The sequence below is a fragment of the Pleuronectes platessa genome, chromosome 15, assembly GCF_947347685.1.
Source record: "Pleuronectes platessa chromosome 15, fPlePla1.1, whole genome shotgun sequence".
Lineage (NCBI taxonomy): Eukaryota > Metazoa > Chordata > Actinopteri > Pleuronectiformes > Pleuronectidae > Pleuronectes > Pleuronectes platessa.
This window is the reverse complement of record NC_070640.1, coordinates 19,256,748-19,280,283: the sequence shown is the minus strand read 5'-3', so window position 1 is coordinate 19,280,283 and position 23,536 is coordinate 19,256,748. Positions and strand designations below refer to the sequence as shown.

At 41.1% G+C, this 23,536-nt stretch overlaps 1 protein-coding gene across 1 annotated transcript in view; it reads left to right on the top strand.

Moving 5' to 3' along the window:
- Positions 1–23,536, top strand: part of camkk1a (calcium/calmodulin-dependent protein kinase kinase 1, alpha a) — a 63,931-nt gene that overhangs the window by 36,696 nt on the left and 3,699 nt on the right. The window contains exons 5-14 of the mRNA XM_053441728.1: positions 2,810–2,861; positions 5,810–5,943; positions 10,556–10,592; positions 10,958–10,979; positions 12,621–12,709; positions 14,716–14,915; positions 17,144–17,197; positions 17,517–17,590; positions 20,619–20,706; positions 22,101–22,229. Of these exons, the coding sequence (XP_053297703.1) occupies positions 2,810–2,861; positions 5,810–5,943; positions 10,556–10,592; positions 10,958–10,979; positions 12,621–12,709; positions 14,716–14,915; positions 17,144–17,197; positions 17,517–17,590; positions 20,619–20,706; positions 22,101–22,229 (879 nt within the window). The remainder of the gene's footprint in view (positions 1–2,809; positions 2,862–5,809; positions 5,944–10,555; positions 10,593–10,957; positions 10,980–12,620; positions 12,710–14,715; positions 14,916–17,143; positions 17,198–17,516; positions 17,591–20,618; positions 20,707–22,100; positions 22,230–23,536) is intronic.

Genomic DNA, 23,536 nt, shown 5'->3' with positions numbered 1-23,536 from the left:
ACATACAGATAGCATTCACAGAAACGATAACATCTCAGTAGGCTCCTGCAGGCTCAAGTACTTCGCCTGTATTCACCATCTTCCTACAAGCTGGAATTTCTGTGAATATAAATATAAAATAAGGAGATGACGCTTTTGAAATAGTTTCACATTCTATATCAAGATGTATCACGTATTCATTTCTCATCCTTTTCCACACATAGTGAGTGAATCACAGCTGAATCATTATGTTGAAGAAGCAGCGGTGGTCATCTTTAGACTGAATGGAAATGTTTTTGCCAGGATGGAAATAAAACGATGACTAATTCGTCCCAGTGCTATGTATCAAGACAATCATCCTCTCCCTGTGGGTGTTGGGAACCAGTTCAACAGTTCAGCAGAGTAGTAGAGGTCTCTGAATCATGCATGTGTTTTGGATGTTTGTATTATTTCCTTGCTCTCAGCTTGACTAGCAGGCATCCAGTGGTGATGATGGTATTTATCAGCCTTGAAAATAAATTCATGCACCTTTAGCTTAACTCAAATATAAAGAGAGATGAATGTAAAGGGCTTAATTATTAGCAGATATGTTTAGCAGTCTACTTTTGAAGAGTCTTTTCTTCTTCATTTAAAAAATAGCTTCCCCTCTAAGTTTATGTTGAGGTGCCTCTCGCTGGAAATTAAAAAAATGCTTCCAGAGGGCAGCGCTGGGAGACGAGGCTGAGACGCACCTGCCGTCGACACAGAGGACAGACGGGTTTAACCGGGTCTGAGCGCCGCGGTCCCACGTCGTTAGAACCACTGGCACAGGAAAGTGTCTCAGCCAGAGGTTCAAATGGTGTGCGATGTGAGAGAGAGAGAGACAGCTGAGGGGCAGCAGAGGATGTGAGACGTCTCTGCACGGTAGATCTCTAGCTCTTCAGATTTCCACTGAAGAGCTGTTGGTGGTGGCAAAGGGTCGCCCACCTTCGATTTGAGGGTGTTTACTTTATCTAACAAATAAATGTCATGACCTAAACTGTTGACTCGACACACACATTTGGCCCTGCAGCGTCCCAGGATGGTTTGAAACACTAGTTAGCGTTATGAGCCCTGTGCAACCTATAAATATTTGTTTGTGATTTTCAAAGCAGCATCAAAGTACAGTCATATAATATAGTTTATAGCTTAAAATCGACACAAACACATACACACACACACACACAGTGATGGTCAGATAATGTACAGTATATGATATAATTTTATGGAAATGAACACACTGAAAAGATGGAGTGTGGAGTTATGGGTTCTTTAGCCTTTATTCAGTCTGTTTATAGAGAATCTATACATTCAGCCATTAGCCCAGGAGTTCCTGGTAGCTGCTTTAAGCACTTTGTGCTCACGAAGGAGATAAATTCTTGAAACGAGTGTATAGCTTCTTTCAATGTCTGCACTGCCTTTTGGCTTCAAATAGTATGACTTTCCCTAATTGAATGGGGACAACTGGTTAATCTTAAAAGGAACAAGATAATTAATTTTAAGTTTCTTTGAGGTGGATTTGAAAACAGTTTGTTTTAGCTGTTTGAATCATGTATTGAGTATGAATATTTTACACACGTTTGTATTGGTTGTTTAGGATGATATTGAGGTCTGTATAACATGCAATGGGGAGGCATGGACGGCAGCTTTCTAAACCATTTCTCTTGGTTCTCTTGTGCATCATTGAAACTGTTTGTTGTGAGATAGAGAATGTGCCACCTCGGCAAGAATCAGTCATCATTAAAATAAGATTAGACGCGACTCACTTTAGAAGCTGCCTTTGAAGTCGATTGCATCACAGCGCAAAGCAACTCTACTGCCCTATTTCAAAGGCTCCTTCAAAGTCGTCTTTCTGTTCCTGATAAACGAAGGCTCCGTCTCGACCAAACCTATCCCACGATTCATTGTGCTTCAGTGACTGCTGTGTATCAGTGGTGATGATACACTGAACCGAACAGCTAACGTAACACATGTTCAACATGTTCAAAAACCAAGGGGCATTCAAACTTTCTCGACGCGTCCAACTTCAGCTCTGTTGCTATAGCCAACACGAATAAGGGCGGGATGAGCTGGTGACTTTGATCATGGAAATCCTTTGTAGAACGAACCCTCTCATTTCGGTTTCCCCCTGAAGGAGTCGGCCTTCGTTCGCCCGTATGAACTCATCCTCCAAAGGATGCGTCCCCTGAATTGAGACACAGCTGATGACTGTCTGACACTGTAGGGGTTCTAGTATTTTTAGAGGAAGGTCCATCAGGTTTGTGTTTTCACCCCTGTCCACCAGATTGTTGATTGGTTGGTTGGTCTCTTTGCCTGGTTGTAAGCAAGATTGCAAATAATAAGTCCAGGATTTTTTTCATCACTTTCTTTAATAACATTGAGAGATAGAGCACATTAAGGACACATATATCTATGAGTGTGTGAAATTTGGTGAAGCTTGATTTAATTTGAAAGGCACTACTTGGCCTTGGCGGAGTTGTTTGCTCGACTAAGTTCCATTCTGATTTTCCATTCCCTAACCCTAACCCTTCTTTGGATAAGAAGTTCCTAATCGCATAGATGCCAGATCTAACTGCTGAAGGTTGTGTCAGCGCTGATGTTCCTGCCAGGAAAATAAAATCTTCAGAATGCTCTGTTGATTATTCAAAGCCCTTAAGGACCTAATTACAAAACATGTCATCTAAACATTCATTTAATGTTGTTTCATGGGTTAATGTGCTTACAGGTATAGTTCATATAAGTTCTTGATTTGTAATTAATGACTTGAGCTTCTCTCACTGTTGATACTGATCACATTGTTTTTCTCCCCCAGGCCATGAAGGTGGTGTCCAAGAAGAAGTTAATCAAGCAGTGTGGTTTTCCACGTAAGTGCCATTCTCCTCTGTGCTCATTGAATTCTGTGAAATGAAGAAGCAGGTCAAAGATTAAGAAGGTATCCTCCAAAGAAAAACAGGACTGTGGAACAGAATCCTGCATTGGTCCATTTTTGCAAACTGGCACCTGCTTACTCCCTCAAAGCTCATTACTGGATTTGAAACCCGCAATCATCTACCCCGACCCAACCTATCATCCAGGCTTTCATCTAAGCTGCTGCCTGCATTTAGTGTATAGTGTATATGGATATATTATTTACCTGTTATTTTACACAACTTGAAATCACTCTAGGACTCTGCTTTGGGAGTAAGGACTTGACCATAGACACAAGACACCTCCAACAACACTGTGTGTTCCAGATCCTGAAAGTTGTTACCGAAACTCTATATGAGTGTTGGCTAGGGATGCACCGATATGGAAATTCTTGGCCGATACCGATATTTAAAATAACAATCTGGCCGATAGCCGATACCGATATTTGTATATTTTCTTTTTGTTGTTATTCATTCACCCTTTTGTGCCAGAAAAATAATTAAATCATTATTTAAAAAGCACTATTCATCACTCTTATCTTTTAATGAGCACAAATTGAATCAGATTTATGAAACAATCTCTGATTTAACTAAACTTTATTTAACAGAGACATATTAGGCCCATTTTACCGCAAGTTGAAATGGTTCCTTGGAATCTTAATGAAATGTCTGTAACATATTTTGGTCAAAATACCACAAGGATAATTTAAAACAGCACCTTTTACCCTGTCAAAAACAGCCCTGTTAAAGTATCATTATAGAGAACGCTCTTCTCATTGATTTACGGTAGCAGTATTGCCCGTTTATTAGATGTGTTACGGCTTCTGTGTGTATAACGTATGTTGTCAATTCCCTTGTTACCTGTGCATGAGACAGATGAATAGAGCCGGTGCACATGATAATAAAGTACTTAAACAGACGCTACGTTCATACTTTTTACACCAAGTTACACTGCGTGAGTCAAGATAACTTAACAAGCCCTCCTCAGTTTTACCTGTTTTGAGTGTCGGGCAGAAATCACATCGCGTCAACACCCACCGTGGCCCTTCGCGATGCTTGTTTGAATTAAACAGTCGGATTCCCCTGGTCCGCACCAGTTCTCAGTCAGCTGCTAGGCGCCAGCCGGAGGGTTCCCCCAGCGGTCGCCGTAGCTGAGGTGATCCGCGGGAAGGGCCCGACACGCGTCCAGAGTGGCCGCCGCTGACCGCGTACCCAGTCCCCTCCCCGCCTTCCGCGCCGGCGCCGTGAGGTGCCACCGGACGAGGACCTCCCGGTGCCGCACACTGAGCCTCCGGCGGCGCGGAGAGGAGGGCGACGGAGCGACTGCTCTCCCAGCCGCGGCACGTGCCCAGCGGTTTTACCACAAATATGAACATCGGCCAATGATATCGGTGAAAGTCAAGTTTATTACCGATAAGCCGATATCAGTAAACGAGGCGAATATCGGCCGCTACCGATGTTCGGCCGATATATCGGTGCATCCCTAGTGTTGGCCAATGCTGTTAACCATAAATTATTATCATAATAAAACATCAATCGGTGCCGCCCTGGTGAGTTCAAGTGCTACAAAGTAAACAGCAGCGTCACCCACAGTGTTCAAGTAACAGACAGTCTGTCCTGTGAGCACATAGCTTATACATGTCAGGTTGGTTATGTTCGGCTCCAGCAGCTGACGAGGGTTATCATTCCATCTGATGAGAATCGATGAAAATTGGAGGGAATCAGAGTACGAAGACCCTCGTCCTCCTCAGAGACACTAACAGCTGCCCCAAGATCTATGGGATCTTTCTGCTCAACGGGATCCTCTAAGAACGGTGATGCTGTTTTCCTGTTCCCTGAAATCCCGAAGAAAAAAATATAAGAACAAGCACTATAAAAGCTCCACCCACTGACAAGTCAATTCCTTTGAAACATGACATCATCGTTCTTAGGGGATCTCGTGGAGCTGGGTGTGGATTCTTAGAGTCTCTGAGGAGGACAAGGCTCTTCAGAAACCCAGAAAATCCTAATGCCGACTCTTAAGTTTCTTCATGAAAGATATGGATTCACATCAGAGAATCAATCTCTTCCTGCCTCCGGATGCATCAGATGCATCCTGTAACCTGATACCAAATATCCACAGTCCCATTCCCTGTGCCATTGCGCTCTAAGATAGGTTTGTGTTTTTATTGACTAGTAATTGTTGACATTTCCACCACAGTGTGTCCTCAGATTCATCTAGAGGCTTCTTCAGTCTAGGTCCACTGGTCGTGTTAGTAACGAACAGATTCATATCTCGTGTCCCCGAGTTACTTATCTCGTTCCCACTCGTTGTTATATATCGCGGTCACCAAGTATAATTTTTCCCAAATGTCAGCGGGGGCTTCACATTCCCACAATCACAGCTGCTTCCTGCAGTTAGCAGCTATAACTGTGTTTCTTTTAGTGTGGATAATGTGTTTGCATTCCTCCTATTCATATTATTAACAGGTTGATCCTTGTTGCGGCGTATTCACTGTCTGTGTCTGTGATTGTTCATACACAGTAAACATGTGCACAAGCGCAGATCCTGATGAGGAAAACCTGGGTTGACTTATAGTTAATAACCCGCTTTATGTGACCGCTTAGCTCGACTGTGATTTTTAGGTTAAGTTCATTTGGATCTCGGAAAGATTTAAATAGATTTCCAGGTTACTTGGTTTTCGAATGATTCTCAATTTCAGAGACACTGAAAAAAGTATTTTTTTTATTAGTATGTCGGACACACAAATATAAATATATGTATTGTAGCAGGAAAGAGATCAGACACAGTTTCCCCATTGTTTCTTTTCTATTTCTTCCTAACACATTAGAGAAACTCTGTGTTTATCAAGAGGACTTGAATCATTGAACGACGTTGTGTTTGTGCTTCATGTGTTTTCCTGCAGGTCGCCCACCCCCAAGAGGACCCAAGGCAGCCCAAGGGGAGCAGCCCAAAATCCTAGGACCCCTGGAGAGGGTCTACCAAGAGATCGCCATCCTTAAAAAACTGGACCACATCAACATTGTCAAACTGGTGGAGGTGAGAGTTTCTCTTTCAGCAAATAGTTTTTCTATTGATTCAACAAATTAGTCAAAAGAGGTTTGAAAGTACTTTCATGTTTTGTCTATTTTTTATTATCAAAGTGCCTATTTAAAATTTATGATCATTGTTCAAGGATACTTGGATGAGAATGAGTAACAGTTAATTAGCCATGTGAGCGGCAAAGTAGTAAGGACAGCAAGGTTAACTTTGAACATTTTTCAACCCATGAAATATAGATTTTTTTAATGCATTTGTCAGGAAATGTGATATTAAAACAACCAATTATGTATCTCATCAACCATTACAGTACCAGTGCAGTCATATTATAAAATGAGGCTAGATAAGTTTCTTACACATGAATTCCAATGAAAGTTTGTGTTTTTGTCTATCAGACTTAGTGGGAAGAGTTTTGTTACTATCAAGGGTTTTACGTTTGTTGTTGAACAACCACAAAAACCTGAATTACAACAACCAACTGACTCAAAACGACCTCAGAGAGAAGCAATCTGCCTTCAAGGAGACACAAAACAACCACAACAAGATGCAAAACCAAAACAAACTGACACACAGCTATAACAAGGAAATGCAGCATGACTACAAAAAGATGCAAAACATTAACAAACTGACACACAGCAATGACAAGGGGATGCAGAGCGCCTTCAAATTGATGCAAAACAACCGATAAGAGATGCAAAAAAACACAAAGTGACGCAAAACATTAACAAAAAGACGGCAAGTCGATGCAAAATACCTGGACAAGAGACATTTAATTACCAAAGTACAATACAGAGTGCCACAAAAAAAAACACAATTAGACAAAAATTAAACCAGATGTAACATACAGGCCAGTTGTTAGTAGTTGTTTGTGTCTCTTTTTGTCATGTTTGAGGGTTTGTGATCGAGATCATCTTCTACCTCTCCTGCTAACCTTTCTTGCTGTGCACCCTGATTGGTGCTTTGTATTATGTCCGACCAAAGAGAACAGGACATACACTGTTCTGCCAGGAAATATGAGATGAGTTTTACCCTCAAGCACATCGATCACACTTCCTCCCACTGGACTTTCATGATATGCAGGTGACACATTATGGAAAACCACAGCCTGTGAATTGATTCTCATATTTACCGCAGACGGCACTCCCTCAAACTTAAGTCGAGACATTTCGAAGGTGGAATGATGGCGTTTTTTTGCGGAGGCGGCTGTTTATGAAATACGATAGCCTGTTTTTGTAGATGGGATTCAAGATGCCTGCCGCTCCCCTGCGATATTATCAGAGCAATTTCGATCTTAGCCAGATGGCGGAGGGGAGAGGGGCGGCGGTAGCGGCCACTGTTGCTGGGAGTGAAGCTCAGGGAGTCAGTCAGTAGGAAAGCGGCCTGGCTTGTTCTGGTGGTGAGAGTGCCAGCAGTGTGCCAGAGTTTTTAAATAAAATTTGAGCACTTCTGCTCCTCTGTGCTTGCTCCAGCAGAGAAAAAACACACACACACACAGACACACACACACTAATCTCTTCCCTTCTTTGTCCACCCTCACTCTCTCCACATAATGGGTGTGCGTAGGCACAGGGATGACACTCTCTCCCCCTCGCAACATCTATCTCTGTTCATCCGTTTAAATGGGCTTTGCCTGGGTCAGGAGCACATTCATTACGGGCGTCCAACTGGTTCTTGCGAGGATTCAGTCCAGTCCATCTAATTATGAGCAGACATTTTCATTTATTTGGAAACCTAAGAGCCTGCGCTAAGTGGAACAGATTAAACCTGGTGAAAGTGATATGGTAATTTGTCGCAGATGGTTGGAAAGACACGGTAACAACCGGCCCCATACTCGCATGCACACATGTTTTCAAAGCGGACACTTAAAATCTAGAGCTCACTTTATATCCTTTCCCCAGAAATCAAAGAACCCTTTATTGCATCTTACATCATCTTATGTCAAAATCTACAAATAAAAAAGACTTTCTATGGTTTCCACTTTGCAAAAACCAACGTATTTTCTGTTAATGGATTTTATTTGTTCGTTCACTTTCAACAAAGAGAGAAAAACAATATGGTCAGTAGAGTACACGACTTCCTGAGCAAACCTTCACTTATTGACTGTTTAATAGATAGAAACTGACATTAGTCGTGTTCCTGTTTCCTCAGACCCGACGTCCTGCCCTTGTTTTTCCATTACTGTGTCCTTGGCAAGCGTTAGCTCCACAGTGATCGTTTAAAATCTCCAGGATCTTGGATTAAGACAGATGGACCGTGTTTCCTGCGGTTTGAGGTCTGAGCGGTTGCCTTTACGCAGTCCTGTGTGAAGACCTATTTTAATAACCTGGCTGTGGATGTATTATCCAGACAGGCAACTGCCCAGTGGCTTTAAACACTATGGGTCCCAATTCAGGGGCCGTGTAGTATGGAGGACCATACATGACTTAAGTAAAAATAAATAAATAAATAAATGTATAAATAAATACAGAAATAAATAAATAAATAAATAAAAAAGGAAATTAATTAATTAATACAGAAATAAATAAATAAATATGTTAATACCAAAATAAATGTCAAAATAAATGTCTTAAATATATTTGCACATTTATTTATTCCCTGATACATTTCCTTTTCATTTGCAGTGTCCTTATGCTAATGAGAAAGGCGGGCCTAACCGCAGTCTCATGCAGGATTGGTCACAAGAGTGTAAGGATCCAGCCCTACTACTTCTGCCTCTCAATGCTGGTGTCCAGTAGCTGTTTGCAGCGTTGAGCCAGTTCACACTTAAAATGAACTAGTTCAAGGTTCAGAGGGTTAGTTAAGGTTATTTTTTATTGGGATGATTTAGGTGTCGGTAGTCCTGACTGTGAGCGTCACGTGTTCTACTGAGCACAAGGAGCGACCCGGGAGGAGAAGGAGGAAACAGAAACTCCAGCTCGGTACAAACCACCTGCAGCTTCTGCTCTGATCATGAAGCCGCTGATCTCTGAGCAGATGTGACCAGAGAAGCTCTGTGTTTCACTGTTCTACAAAGTCACTGAGAGGCTGTTTCACGGTGAAGAGCTCAAGTCTCAGTCACTGCCCGTGTCTCTGAGCAAGTATGTGGCGGAGCGCAGGGGCTGTGTGTGTGTGTGTGTGTGTGTAGCTCAGTTGACCAATCCTGCTCGAGACTGAGGTAAGGCCCGCCCCTCTCATTAGCATAAGAACACTGAAATCGAAAAATAAAAGTTGGAATAAATGTGGAAATAAATAAATAAATGTGGAAATAAATAAATAAATGTGGAAATAAATGCAGAATTAAATGAATCAATGTCTTAAACTTATTTCCACATTTATTCCAACTTTTATTTATTCCGTGATATATTTCCTTTTCATTTTCAGTGTCCTTATGCTAATGAGAAAGGCGGGCCTTACCTCAGTCTCGAGCAGGATTGGTCAACTGAGCTACACACACACAGCCCCTGCGCTCCGCCACACACTCGCTCAGAGACACGGGCAGTGACTGAGACTTGAGCTCTTCACCGTGAAACAGCCGGTCAGTGACTTTGTAGAACAGTGGAAACACAGAGTTTCTCTGGTCACATCTGATCAGAGATCAGCGGCTTCATGATCAGAGCAGAAGCTGCAGGTGGTTTGTACCGAGCTGGAGTTTCTGTTTCCTGCTTCTCCTCTCGGCTCGCTCCTTGTGCTCAGTACAACACGTGACGCTCACAGTCAGGACTACCGACACCTAAATCATCCCAATAAAAAATAACCTTAACTAACCCTCTGAACCTTGAACTAGTTCATTTTAAGTGTGAACTGGCTCAACGCTGCAAACAGCTACTGGACACCAGTCAGCATTGTGAGGCAGACGTAGTAGGGCTGGATCATTACACTCCTGTGACCAATCCTGCATGAGACTGCGGTTAGGCCCGCCTTTCTCATTAGCATAAGGACACTGCAAATGAAAAGGAAATGTGTCAGGGAATAAATAAATGTGCAAATATATTTAAGACATTTATTTTGACATTTCTGTTGTTATTAACATATTTATTTATTTATTTCTGTATTAATTTATTTATTTCCTTTTTTATTTATTTTTTTATTTATTTATTTCTGTATTTATTTATACATTTATTTATTTTTACTTAAGTCATGTATGGTCCTCCATAGTGTAGACCACGAAGGCGTAACCAAAATGAGAGGATCTGGTAGATGATTTCCGTGTTTGGCGTCCGAGATGGATCCACCTTTAGGAGCCTTCGATTCTCGGGCTTGAAAGGAGGCATTTGAAAAAGCCTTCGTCATTGGACAATCTAGTCGCGCCGCTGTGATCTATTTAGCTTGTGTCAACTGGTTTGTTAATGTAGTTTCACATGTATGAAAATATCACAACTAAGGAATAATACTAATATACGTCATGGACCTTAAGTTAGGTGCTGCTTTGTGCTCTGGAGAAGTATTTGCTCCGCTTCAAATTTTTTTGTCCCTCTGTTTACTCTGCTCAGTCCTGATAAAAGAAAAGAAAAAAACCTTGAATCTCTGCAATGTTTTAATCCTGAATGAATGAGTTTTAGATTTTTCACTCCCTCTTGTAACTACCAGGACCTTGACGGTTTCTCCATTCATGACCATTGTGTTAATGTTGCAGGTGCTGGATGATCCCGCGGAGGACAACCTTCACATGGGTACGCAGATCTTCTATTCTTTGCTTTCTACATTCACCCTCTCTCAGTCGTTGGCCATTGACACACGAGCCACCAACCAAGGTTCACATAACTTATTCAGAATTCAGAACATCCCTCGCTCACCACCTCAGGGCTTTGCACATTATGCAGGAATCCTCCATCAGCAGGGCCAGCTCACAGCTAAGACAACAGTCAGTGTAACACCTTAGGATGGCACATTTAGCTAATTCAGTGCTTCTGATGATGAGTAACACTGATGCTGGGATGTTGCCTCAGTGGCAGCAGTGGTCAAACCCTGCTGAATGAATGAATGAGTAAAATGTTGAATCTGTTCCCATTGCTTCCTCTCCCCTTTTTCCTGACAGTGTTTGAGCTGATGCGTAAAGGGTGAGTAGAGAGCATGTCCTCTCCTTTTTTAATAATTCAAAGCTCATCCCACTGTTCATGCCACCTTCCACTCTGCATTTCTTCATCTCTCCATCCCTGCCTGGGTTGTCAGCAGTGTTCCCCTCCATTACTCCACACCGACACGGAATGGCTGTTTGTTCCATTCCAGGCTTCAAAGGGATTGATAATGTTCTTAGGTTTTCACAGTTATTACCTGTGGCTGCCCGCCCTGTCAACGTTTCAGGTCCTCATGCATCAGCTGCTCCTTCCTGCACCAGTAAAATATCTGTGATGATCTAATGACCTGAGACCTTCTCTTGTTCTAAATGAATGGAGCTGGTTTTATTTCACATATGTTTATAAACGTGCTCTGTTCGAAATTTGTTTGCTTTCTCATAATGAGTCTGCTCTGTTGTTCCCTATGGGAGGTAAATGATAGACAGACTGAGCTGATTAATACAGCTTCTATTAACCAGTTGCTGTTTCTATTGACACACAACAACTGGTTCTACCTATTCTAACACACAGGTTTAATAATTGTACTCTTGGTTATTCGTATTAGTTATATGATCTTTTTTTCTGCTTCAGAAATCATCAGCCCTGCACCAGAGAGCACTTTGTGACATTTTGTATTCATATATTTACAAACAGACTGCTTCCTTTTATGCCTTTCAATATGAGTACACGTTTGTTGTCTATCATGCATAATTCAAGTATTTTCTTCTCTGTTTTTTTTTTCTATTTTAAAATGTATTGGAAGGTAAATTACCACAGGCTTTGGGAAATTGTGCAATGGGGCATTTTTCATTTCTCAAGAGCTTCCGTTGACTAGACTGAGACACTTCAGACTTCTGGAACCTTTTACATGAGGCTGATTAATCATGAGGTTTGTCAGAAACTTTCACCACTAGAATAAATTATAAATGGACAGATTCTTCATCCTCTTTTTCCTTGTACAGTTACACTGTGCATAAACCTAGCTTAATAACCCAAATAATTTAATAAATACTGAGCTCAGATGTTCTTAACCTATGTTTTATTAAATTGATCAGTATTTTTGTGTGTCAGGTAACGGGTCAAAGGCACAAAATAACATAACAGGAGACGTGAAAGGCTGCAGCTAGCAATTATTTCTAGTTCCATGTGAAAATTATTTTCATGAACCTGCAGTTGATTGTTAAATGTTTGAAATGTCAGAGAAAATTGGAAAATGCCAAATATTTATCCCTGAAGCCCAAGTGAACATTTTCTTCTTTTATCCGACCATAACTGAAAAACTATGTAGTGACGCAACAACATAACAACAAAATCTTACAAAAGATACTGAGCTGCTGTGGTCACACAAACACAAAGATGGATTTTCACTGTAGTCAGTCTGTCATTATTGATCAAAAATTTGTTTGATCAGGGTTATTAGTGTCTGACTCTTTACAGATGTGTGTACTGCTTCACCGTGTTTGTGTGTGTGTGTGTGTGTGTGTGTGTGTGTGTGTGTGTGTGTGTGTGTGTGTGTGTGTGTGTGTGTGTGTGTGTGTGTGTGTGTGTGTGTGTGTGTGTGTGTGTGTGTGTGTGTGTGTGTGTGTGTGTGTGTGTGTGTGTGTGTCTTTTCTATACTGCCTGTCTGCCTGCATGGATTTCAAGTCCAGTGATGGAAGTGCCCACAGACGATGCTTTTTCAGAGGAGCAGGCGAGGTTATACTTCAGAGACATCATCCTGGGTATAGAATACTGTGAGTATCTTCTGCATGGAGGCGTCATGAAGGGTTTGCCTATAATATGGTCGTATTTTCCTTTTTCATCTTGAAGAACAAAGTGTTCCTCAGACCATCTCTCTCCATGCCCCTGGGGTCTGGCTGCAGTTGAGTGCCATCCACATCATCAGTATCGAAGCCTCTGCTCAGTGACATTTACTTTTCTTTTTTTCCTCAAGCTGTGGCCTCATTCTCTGTACTCGATCCATTTCACTGGGCCATGCTTCTAATGATTAGAGATTAATGCTGCCTCCTTCTGAGCTCTGACGTCCAGAGACTCACTCTGTGCTTTGGGAGTCAGGCGTCACTCAGATTTGAGACACAGTTACAATTCCTGTTATATAAAATATAAGTGCAAAACTGATTTTATTTGATACCATTTTTAATACATTTTAGATTTTTTGAGAGGTCTGCTATTATTGTACACTGTATGTTGTTAGCCTTTTTTGTGTGACTTGTCTGTTTGATTGTGGTTGTGAAGAAGTTGCATTAATAACCAACAGTTCTTAAGAAACAACATCAAAAATTATTCTTCATCAACTAACTGCACAGACCCAGTAACAAAACCTCTTAATCTAAAAGTTAGGAGCCTGTGTTATACAGCTATAGTCTTGTTTAAGGGGACATCTGAGAAAATCTTTCATAGAAACCTTTACTGATTCCTTAAAACTAGGAATACAAATACAGTATTATATTTCTTAATATGAAAATTAAAACACGTTTTGATTTGGCCTTGAATAGGTCAAGAGCCCTGTGTTTTTAAAAAGACCTCTTCAGACATGAAGGCACCACTCATCCAATCAGTCAAGTGTCCGGGTCTTAGCTGCAGACAGCTGTTAATTACAATTTAAATATCAAAACTTCTCTCAACATTTTTGGCTTGTGACACCTTAAACACTGGGGTCTGCTCCAAGTTCTCTAAACCTCAGTTAGTTTAATTTAGATTAGCCCAAGTGACACGGTCTCTTCAAAAGTTAGAGTTGTCTACACTTTTTGTTATAGATGGGTTATTCAGCAGCATCTTCCTGTAGTTCAGTCGCTTGTTTCCATGGTCCAAAGACAAACGAGTGAAACCTTTGTGAAGATGCTACGGATACACTAATCCATTTGACACGTGTAGACAACCTTATTTTGAAATCACATGAGGCCAAGTGTGAGAAGTCCCATGAAGGGATGAAGGAGCAGTATTATGAGGAGGGGGCTAAGCAGCTCTGACCTTTCTCCTCAGCTGAGGGATTGTGTCTGTACTTTGACACAGACCGCCTCCTTCACTCCTCTTTAGTTGTCATGGGTACATCCTTACAACAGGAGTCGGCCCTTATGTGTTGAGACACGTGTCACTCAGAACTGAAGAAGAGGCCTCTGGGAGCAGAGATCAAACATCTTCAAATATCCACTACCAAGTCCCTATTCACTGTAGGTTTTAAGTACACAAGGATATTACTGACTCCTTTAGAACCTCTTGCTATGAGACATGATGATTTTCACTATCAAATGTTGAACTGTCACAGAATCACATTTTCACTAAACCATGATAAAGATCAATATAATTCACAATATCAGTCGAGAAAAATGTGATTGATAATTTTACTATAATATTAACGCAAGCATTGTAATTTATGAGGAAAACCTTTTATTATTAATTATTAGAAGTATTAGTAGTTGTTTATATTAGCATTGAATAATATTAAACCATGCATGGGTTTCACATATGCTCATCTTCAACATTCAGCACATTCGACATGGGCACAAACACACACACACACATACACATACACACAATATTATCATGCACGTATTATTTACAAGACATCAACATTTCATTTTTTAAATTATCACCAATAACAAGATATTATTGTACATTCCGTAGCCCCAGGGTTTCATCCATATTTTCCAAGAGTATAAACTTTTTCCAATTTACTCATCAGGTCTTATTGTAGCAGCTCTAAACGCCTGCTGAACAACGTCCTCTTTCTCATCCTCAGTGCACTATCAGAAGATTGTCCACCGGGACATCAAGCCCTCTAACTTGTTGCTGGGGGACGACGGCCACGTGAAGATTGCAGACTTTGGGGTCAGCAACCAGTTTGAGGGCAACGATGCTTTGCTGTCCAGTACAGCCGGCACTCCAGCCTTCATGGCCCCAGAGACGCTGTCAGACCAGCGCAAGAGCTTCAGTGGAAAAGTGAGTTCCAGTCCTTTTATATGTGCTCGTCTGGTGTTTGCTCGTCTGTCTGAGCTGCTGATTTGAAAAAGAGAACCAGTAAACCAAGACCTTTGCTGACCTGTTAATGTGAGAGCGCAGATTGTCTTTGTCAGCAGTTTACTCTTTAGCTGCTATTTACGAGTTGATTCCTACTGAAAACAAAGGCATTAGCAGAGTAAAGAGGGGGAGCTAAGCCATCAGGTTTGCGTACATGTTGCATACATACTTACATGGGCGGCTGTGGCTGAGGAGTAGAGTGGTCGTCCTCCAACCTGAAGGTCGGCAGTTCGATCCCCAGTCTCACCCATCTGCATGCCGAAGTGTCCTTGGGCAAGATGCTTAACCCTGAATGGCCCCCCATAGAATAACAAAGTGCTGCGAATGGATGCCCTGTATGAATGTGTGTGTGAATGGGTGAATGTATAACTGTACTGTAAAGCGCTTCGAGTGGTCATCAAGACTAGAAAAGCACTATATAAATACAAAACCAAAACCATGTTATTGATGAGGGGAAAGAATTAGAATCAGAAAGTATTTATTGCCAAGTAGGTTTACACCTACCAGGAATTTGCTCTGGTAATTGGTGCATACAATGAACATAGAAACATAAAAACACAATAAACACAACACGCATAAGAAAAGTAATAAAAAAAAAAAACAGTATATATTTACTCACTATTTCCTTCTTATTTACTCACTTTTTCTAATATTTATACAAAGTAACATTTATTTAGACATAAACATATCTAAATAAAAATATATCAAACTATATAAAAGATAAAAGATATAAAAAGTTAAGTAAAAAGTGAAATGCAAAATGCAAGATTCACATCATTATACTGCGCTGCTACTTTGACAGTCAAAGCAATGATCAGTCATGTTGTTCCAGGTCAATCTACCATTCTACAATGCCGATACAGCAAATCCTTATTATTTCACTGTCTGACTGATGAATTTACACCAGCTGAGTGTTGGAGATTCCTCATTGGCTGCAACTCTTGACATAAATTGGGGTGTTGCCACCTTGGTACCTTTTTGTGCTAGATTTACCAACTTTTCACATTCCTTTTGTTTTTGTCTTCAAAAGCACCTAGCAACAAATCTGTCAAAGAACTTTTCGACAAAACCAATTTCCACAGAAGAGAGTGGTCAGAACTGCTCTGTGATCACAAGGCCAGGCTTTCTGTCCACAGGCAAATCCATGCACACATTGCCATTACACTGGTGATGCCGGGTGCATCATTGAGGCGGGGCGGAGTCTAGTCGCACAGTGGATGCTATTTTAATTTTGGAATGTTCATGCGGGTGCTGGTCTCTGTATTGGAGAAAGCAATTCCTTCGGGTGGGTGCTGGGTGGATGAGTCAAACATACGTGCGGATGAGGATGATGTCAGAGCCAATCGGAGCATCTCTACTATTTATCCAGCCATACACAAGCCATACACAAGGTTTTTACCATAGACTGTATATAAAAATGGATAAGGCTATTGATCGCCCCCTTGTGGCTGGCTGTAGTATGTTTTTGTGCGGTATGAGTGGCGTTTTGAGGCTCGTGTTCCCAAATGTACCTGCTGATTTATGAAAGATTAAAACAAAGGCTGAGCTCTCAACCCCCTGACATGCTATTCATCTCAGTTAAAGTCGTGTTCCTTTCTACAGCCGTCATCACCAAAGGCATACAGATGGATCTGCTCCAGGACTGAACCTGCATTTGCATAATAAAAGGGCCAGAATAGAATATTTGATTGCAGACAAAACACAATCCGGGTGTTAGGGTCGAGTATTTCCTGGAGCTTTGAAGTGGGACTTTTTCACTAATTAGTCTTGCATTCATCTTGATTCAGATTTTTTCGACCCACATCTCAGAGAGCTTCGTGTCCACTATTCACCAACATTTGTGATTTTGGTGCAAGTCTTCTGTGAAGTATTGAATACTCCAGGAGTACTTTGGGCTATTAGAACATGCTATACGGGTCAGAGGAAGAAGACAAACCTAATGAATAGTTGTTCCTCTGTTGATCGTTCACATCCATCTCCAAGGTTATCAGATGGAAGAGGTCCCCAGAAAATGAGCTCATGGTCAGAAAATGTCTCATAAATCACAGTCGATAGCGATTATATGTGACTGTGATGGTTTTTTTTTTTAAAGTGGATGTTTGGACCTTTTATGATCTCACTTTGTCACTATGTCACATTAAACATCACAGGCTCTGGATGTGTGGGCCATGGGAGTCACTCTCTACTGTTTCGTCTTTGGAAAGGCAAGTCTGCACATTTTCTCTCCCTCAGTCACTTATCACTATCTGCTGCACACACTCTAACAGTAAAGGCTGGAAAGTGTTCATTGTAACAGGGCTTGTTAGCAGCACACAGGGACACTTTCAGCAGGGATACTATCAATTACCAATTTTTTTTACGTTTGACTCTGCACCAGTTTATTGGCATAATTCATTTTAATGCAGACCACAAGCTGCTGTTATTTGTCTTGCTTGTCTCCGGGCATGCAGTTTTTCATCTGGCAAAGTAGTAATTCAATGTTCCTGCTTGTGTTTTTCACTTTCTCTTCTGCTCCATATGCAGTGTCCATTTATTGACGAGTACATATTGGCCTTGCACAACAAGATCAGGACCAGGCTCGTGGATTTCCCAGAAGTGTAAGTCCATCTCCTGCATCCGTCTCGCTCCTCCGATTGATTTAAAAGAGACAGCAGTGACGTAATGGCCAAGCGGCCGCAGCTCTTTCCATCTCATTCTCGTTTCCAGATACAAATTACACTTTCAGAAAAACTGAGTAGCTCAGCACAGCAGTCGGTGCCAGCACACAGTAAATGTCACCTGCCTGTGATCAAAACAAGCACTGGAGAGAGAGAGAAAACAAACAGGGGTAGCAGCAGCATCCTGGACACATACAAGCTGCTGGGCCTCCCCTATCTCCCATCCACCTGAAAGGTTAAAGATAAACATGGAGATCTATGTTGAAAGACGGAGTGAGAAGAGGTGATAAAAAAAGAAGCCAGGAAGAGCCGGGGTGATAGACTCAAGTGTAAACACAGCACGGGTGAAGGGGCCCTGAGTGGCAGTTGGAGGATGTGTCAGTAAAGGGTGTTGTGTCATTAATGATGGTAAAGTGCCTTCGCCCACGGCTCAAGAGACTGCGTGCTGTGCCCACAGCTTCTTCACTAAACACCACCCTCCTAACACAACAGCTAATGAAATCATCTCCACGCTGCACCTATCGACGACAGCTGTACACCCCTGTCAGCTCTGACAGGGTCATTTCACTATGGCCGCAGTGCATGTCATGTCGCTCGACTGTTACCATTGTGATCACACAAACTTTTACAGAGACAGTAAATAGATAATAATGATAATAGATCCTGTACTTCTACCATGCCTCCCTCATAGATCGTGTCAGATGCATTCCACAGCCCCTACATTCACAACACCATTTATTTCTATCTGCTGTCATGTCCCAAAATATGTTTCACTTGGAAAGCACTTTGTTGTAGTAGTAGTAGTATTTCCAGTTTTTCTATTATTATTTTTGATCATTTCAACAGTTTTTCAAGTAATTATAACTATCTGTAAGCTAGGGCTGGGGGATGTGGCTACAAATTATATCAAGATAAAAAATATTATGAGGAAATATTAATAATTATCACGATAATGCCATGTTACTATTTATTTTTGCTCTCTCCTTGACAAACAGAGAATGACAAAAACTTGAAAAAACAGCTAAACATTTTACAAATCTGTGGTGGATCAATATGTGTTAAACCTCCTCACTGTGCTTGTACAGTACAAGCTTTATATAGATACGTATTGAACCTTTGTTATATTGCTATTGATGAAAATCATATTACTGCATGGATCAGGACAGGAAATGAAGAAAAGCTATTTAATATTTGAAATTGTTATGTGGTAAAAAGGTTATTAGGCTGCAGGCTTCAAGGCCACCATCAAGGTCCAACAAGGATAAACATGTATAAATGTAAAAGCCCTCCAACACAACCCAATACGATTTGAATAATTAATCCTGGTTAAAATGAGGGTTGCTATTCTCACAAGGCCAAAGTCTTAACAACTGTAGCAAAGTACAAACAGTTTGGATGAATGTCATGTCCTCTGATTCCAGTGCTACCTGTTCTACTGGTAGCTGTCCTCAAAACACCACGAGCTACTGTATATGTAATGGTTTACAGGGATTATCTAACTTTAAATGCAGATCATAATCTCACATCAAGGATTATTTTAATGCACAACTCAGAAGGTGACTTTAAACACCCCTTGCAGTAAACTCTTGTTTACCCTGTATGGGAAAATCCAAAGAAGACGTGATTACAGGGAGCAACACGTCATCCAATTTAAAAACTAAATCCTTTTACGGTTTGACTCAAAGTCTGTACATGTTTGAATAAGTCAGTTTCCACCACAGAGCACTATTTAATTTGACAATTTGACTGTTGGTTTATTCAGACCCTTCAGACTGTCACTGTGCTGTCTGTCTGCCCCCATCCATCAGCGACAGGTTGGACTGAACCAACTCAAAGCTCTAAATGTGTGATCGTTTTTAATTGCTAATGTCTGTCACTTGCTGAAAATAGAATAACGATAATTTGTTCTTGCTGCTCAAATGTCATCACCTGGCTGAAGGGGCTGTGTGATTGTAGATTTATCTTTTTAAAGACAAATAGTGGCTGAGCAAATACCACCACATTGCAGCCTATCATTGGAAGAGGCTCCGTTTGCTGCATCACTGATCAGAGTTTCGTTCACAACTTGTCATGATAAGACCACCCATCATGCATTGCGCCCAACATTGCCTCTATATACCCAAAACATTGAAAAAGCTAAGTATATGTAAGATATTTCCCCAAAAGTTTTATTTACAATATCAATATATGCTATTAGGCACATTATTCATCACATGTTAAATATTTTAAAGAAAACTACATTAACTATTCAAAGATAACCATCTGTTGAGAATGTCTAAGATGTTTGTAATTTAACCTCAGGGCCACCATATGGGTTATATGTTTATGTATATTGTGTATTTATTTGTTATACGTTATAGTTATATATATAAATATGTTATTTATACGTTAGCATCTTACCATCATACACTGCCGAAAAAATTTGTGTGGCTGCTGCCTTTGCTGCTCATGACTGACTGACTCACCATAAAGTGAATAGCACTTATTTTGAGCCTTCTGATAAATAAAATTTGAGGTATTTTGATTAAAACCTGTCTTTGGTCTTTTGTGTAATTTTAATGATGTGAGCCATTCTTCAAAAAAATGCTGTTCAGAATCATTTATTTTTATTTTTATGACAAATCAATTAGTTGTGTGCATCTGCTTCCTTGAAAAGTCTTGTTTTGTCCACAAACCAAAGGTATTCACTGAAGTGTCAAAGAAACCAGAACAAATTCACATTTGAAAACATGAAATCAAAGAATATAAACTCTTTTCATTTAAATAACACTAACACTAACAAATATGAATGACACAAATTGTTGTAAATTAATTAAGAAGCTGTTTACTGAATGATTAATCATTTAAATGTTGCAGCCCGACTCAGAGTGCATGAAACCATCAGGGATAATGATCTTGATGCCTGTGGTCTCTATTATCTTAACCCTCATTCTAAATGATCTGTATCTTTATCTTGTGTTCCATGCAGACCAAAGATCAGTGAAGAGCTGCGGACTCTGATCTTGCGGATGCTGGACAAGAACCCTGACTCCAGGATCACCATCCCTGAGATCAAGGTAACGTGTGGAGAACAGAGGAGTTGTGATACCACCCCCTGGTCTTCGTGACAGGCAGCAAGCATGAGCCTGATCATTACAAAGAGGAGTTTTAGTGATTTCACAGGGCCGGCCATCTCTTCACTTATTGGCTTGTGAGGCTCTGACGAGGCGGCAGGGTTCATTAGACATGCTGTGTCGCCGCAGGGCAGGATGAAGCCTGTTTGTCCCAGTGGCGGAACGGGCTGAAACTGGGTCCGTCAGTGCCAGAGGGGCAGGGAGGTCCTGGACCTGCAGCCATGAACAGAAGACTGTCCCTCCCCTCCTCCACCGTGTGTTTCCACGATACACACTAATCTTGTCGAGTGGATTTCTCACTAAAGACAAAACCTTCCAATCAATTGAGACTGGTAGATTATTATAGCATAGTGTACTACTTGATTTTTGAATTCTTTGTAAATGGTCTGTATTTAGTTACAGAGCAGGACTTATTGATTTCACATTCATGATTTTGTTATGTATATATATATATATATTTGTATTTATAATTTTTCACTCAAAACTTTGAGCCTACAGTCAAATGTATGATGTTCAGGTCAGTCGGGACATTATATTTGTCAACCCTTCACCTGAGATTAATAAGTACTGCTCTCAAACTGAAAGACCACGCTCTTGCACAAAGCGCCCACAGATTAATGGACATTGAACAAGGCGGCGCGGTGGTGCAGCGATGAGCACCATCAGCTCACAGCTTCTCTTCACAGCAAGAAGGTTTCGTTTACAAACCCAATTGACAACTCTCAATTGCCCATAGCTACAAACACAAGCATAATTGTCTGTCTGTTGCCTTCATGTGTCAGTGCTGTGATATCGCGGGCAGCCTGTTGCAGCTGGGACCGGCTCAAAAGGAGAAGCGGTAAAGCTACTGGGTGGATGATGATGATGATGATGATGATGAAGGAAAGTGAACTCTCAGAATCATCATCATTGTGAAGGAGTAGTGATCCTTAATTGTGTTTTGAATTAACTCGTCAAAATGCTAATTGTGTAGTCATGTTAGAATTCTGTACATGTGATAATATAATAATATATAAATACATCAGTGAGCCATTACACTGGGTGACAAGTTCCTTCATGATGATGAATATGGATACAGTGGTTTCTTGTGTCAATCACTGATTGGACGTCCTGCTGCTATAAACCTTACAGAGCAACAAATCCAAAGCAGAGAAAAATATAAGAAAATATAGACTATCTGCAGCTCAACAATTCAAATCAATCTTAATTTGATCAATAATGAAGTAACAAATATAAAGTGAGTAACTTTAGTCACTTTGACCCTTCAGCAGCATTTATTTGGTCGGGTCAGGTTGTCACATTCAATCACCTGTATGTGTGTGTTTGTGTGTGTTTAGTTGGACCAGTGGGTGACCCAGGGAGGCAGCGACCCCTTGCCCCTGGAGGAGGAGCACTGCTCTGTCGTGGAGGTGACGGAGGAGGACATCCAGAATTCAGTCAAGTTTGTCCCCAGCCTCTCTGCAGTGGTAAGAAGCGGCCGAGTGTCCTTTGTCCACCGAGCACCATTGTGTCAACACTGACACAGTCTGCAGCACTGAGTGGTAGCTGTCCCTCAACAGCTGCATTATTGTTTTCACCATAAATGGGACAGAATAACAAGCAGGACAGAGACCGAAAGAACAACAAAGCCTTGTTTAGGGACAAACTTGTGTCCTAAGCTGCATTCAGACATGCGTGTAAGTCCAGATATTATCCTGAAATATTCTGGAGCATCTGTGTGTGAGAACACAAATGTCCACATAACTTTCTCCTGACATTGTCCGAAAAAATATTCGAATTGAGCGAGTGGTGGTGTTGATGGTGTCTGGAAGAATACAAATATCCCAGGATGTAAATGAGGTGCCATGAGGGCATTTTAGACACTCTTGCTCAACTATTCCAAACATTCAGACATAGTTGGGTTTAAAGACATGCATTGACCTGATAATCTCCTGACATTTTGCGGGGGGGGGGGCAGAATGTGAGAACTCATTGATTCAATTGCTCCGGACTTTCTCTGGAGTTCACCCTGCAAGCACCCTAGTAACAACTCATGAGAATGTCTGAGGGAAGCCACAAGACATTTGAAGGAATTACTCCGGAGAATTCCCGGCACTAAGTGAAAAAGAAAAAGAAAACAAATATCTCCGAGTGGAAAAGAGGAAAAACTATATACACATAAACGATGCAAACAAAGATTTCAAATTTGAAAGGTTTTGGTGACACTGGTTTTGATGTGCTGTAAACAGAAACAGTATTCCGCAGTATTTATGTCCTGCCTCCTGTAGGCTCTACCGAGGCGCCACCATCTGGCCCCATTTACATTACATTTTATTTTCTAAGCTTTTTTGAAGAACACAATGTGTGCGAACAAGGATACATCTTCAAAATATATTCATCGATGTGTGTCTTTGCTCAAAGCTATCAAAGTTCACCTACTGAATCAGGGGTTGTGCATGGATGTTGGACATAGAATTGTCCCCTCTGTGTAAATTGTGGCCCCTTTACCACCACTGTGCTGTCTGCCTGCTGCACAGTAACATCAGTGTTTACGAAGATGCCTCTGTTCACTGTTAAAGCAGATCAGAAGCTGGGTATGAGCCAGATGTTATTTGTTACCAGCAGCTTTTAACTGGAGTGCTCACAGGAAAAGCTCCAGTCAGGACAAACTGTGTCAATACATGAATACAGAATAAAAGCTGTTCTTCCAGAGAGACTCTGATTTAATCTGTTGACCTGTTTGTGGTTTGGTGTGAAGCCTCTGTCACACACAGTCCTTTCTTTCCTTAAAACA